The sequence below is a fragment of the Charadrius vociferus genome, unplaced genomic scaffold (assembly GCF_000708025.1).
Source record: "Charadrius vociferus isolate BGI_N301 unplaced genomic scaffold, ASM70802v2 scaffold760, whole genome shotgun sequence".
NCBI lineage: Eukaryota > Metazoa > Chordata > Aves > Charadriiformes > Charadriidae > Charadrius > Charadrius vociferus.
Window position 1 is genome coordinate 300,666 of NW_009647322.1, and position 1,230 is coordinate 301,895.

Here is a 1,230-nt window from a genome sequence, read left to right on the forward strand (position 1 = left end):
ATCCTGGTTGCTATAGTGCAGTGATCTATTTGTGAACACCCAGAAGATCATTGCTGTAGTTAAAAGAAACAGTATTTCCTGGCCATAACTTCCTGGGCAATCTCTTCTGCGGGAGCGCCAGCTTTAACCGATTTGGTCTCGTTCCTTGGGACCCCAGGAGTGACGCTGTAACAGGAGCTTGCACTAGTTTGTCCCTTTTCCCCACCGGCATATTTAATAATCTTTAAAAATAGTTTCTCTGTTTAAATCTAATGCATGCCTATTATTCACTGTACATTTCAGTGCTTCAGCCATCTTTCTAACAGGCTGTGGAGCTGTGCAGCGTGTTGTGGCGTTGTGTCCTGTGTTTGCTTCTCTAATATGTGCCGTTCTTCTGCTCTTGCACATACATACACGCGTACGTTTTCATCCACCTGCCCAGCCAGGCAAAATGTAGGAGGCGAAGCGGCAGCGCTGGAGTTCTGTCTGAACTGCTATGTTATTATTCTTTTTTTTTCCCCTTCTCCCTGCAGGTGTGAATGAGAGAGACTCTCTGCAGTATTTAGTGTCCAGTTGTACTGGCTCCGAAGAACAGCAGCGTCGCAATGCCCCCTCCTGCTGATATAGTGAAGGTGGCGATCGAATGGCCAGGTGCCTTCCCCAAGTTAATGGAAATAGATCAAGTAAGTGCCTGCGTACGTGTGCTCGGCTGGCCCTGTGCATAAATAAGTTCTTCTCTGCGCGTGTGTGTCTCTGCCTTTATGTTTACTTAGATGCACACGTATGTTTCTGTGAGTGCATGTGTGGTAGAAGGTGTTTTTTATAAGGGGTGTAACGCTTTTCCTCTCTTACTGCTTCATGGTTTTGATGTGTTTAGCTGGGTTTTCTTGATTTGACTTTTATTTTTAAACAGCTGCTTAAATAAGGCATTTACTGCTTGTGTGACCCACTTAACACTTTTGTGTCTTCATTTCTTCAGCTGTAAAATTGTGGTAATGTTGTTACCTCTGGGTGGAAAGTCTCCAAATTTCTAGTCAGTGCTTTGCATTTGGAGTAGGATCATACTGAATGACTGCAGCAAGTGCACATTTTCGAACTTAAGTGGTGAGCAGGAGGATCTTTGCTGTTCCATACAGGAATCTCAGGGGTCGTCCTGTTTAACTAGTTATTTCTAATGCAATGGCCTCATGGACTGATTGCAGGCTGTGTACAGAAGCTAAAAAATTCCAAACTATGAATTAAAGACTTTTT

The 1,230-nt window shown here is 43.9% G+C and overlaps 1 protein-coding gene across 4 annotated transcripts in view; it reads left to right on the forward strand.

Moving 5' to 3' along the window:
• Positions 1 to 512: 512 nt before the first annotated feature.
• Positions 513 to 1,230, forward strand: part of ELMO1 (engulfment and cell motility 1) — a 261,737-nt gene continuing 261,019 nt past the window's right edge. For 3 of the 4 annotated variants that reach the window (XM_009880067.1, XM_009880068.1, XM_009880070.1), the window contains exon 1: positions 585 to 662. In XM_009880067.1, coding sequence (XP_009878369.1) covers positions 585 to 662 — 78 coding nt within the window. Of the gene's footprint in view, positions 663 to 1,230 lie in introns of all 4 variants that reach the window. The other variant, XM_009880069.1, reaches the window with a different exon arrangement.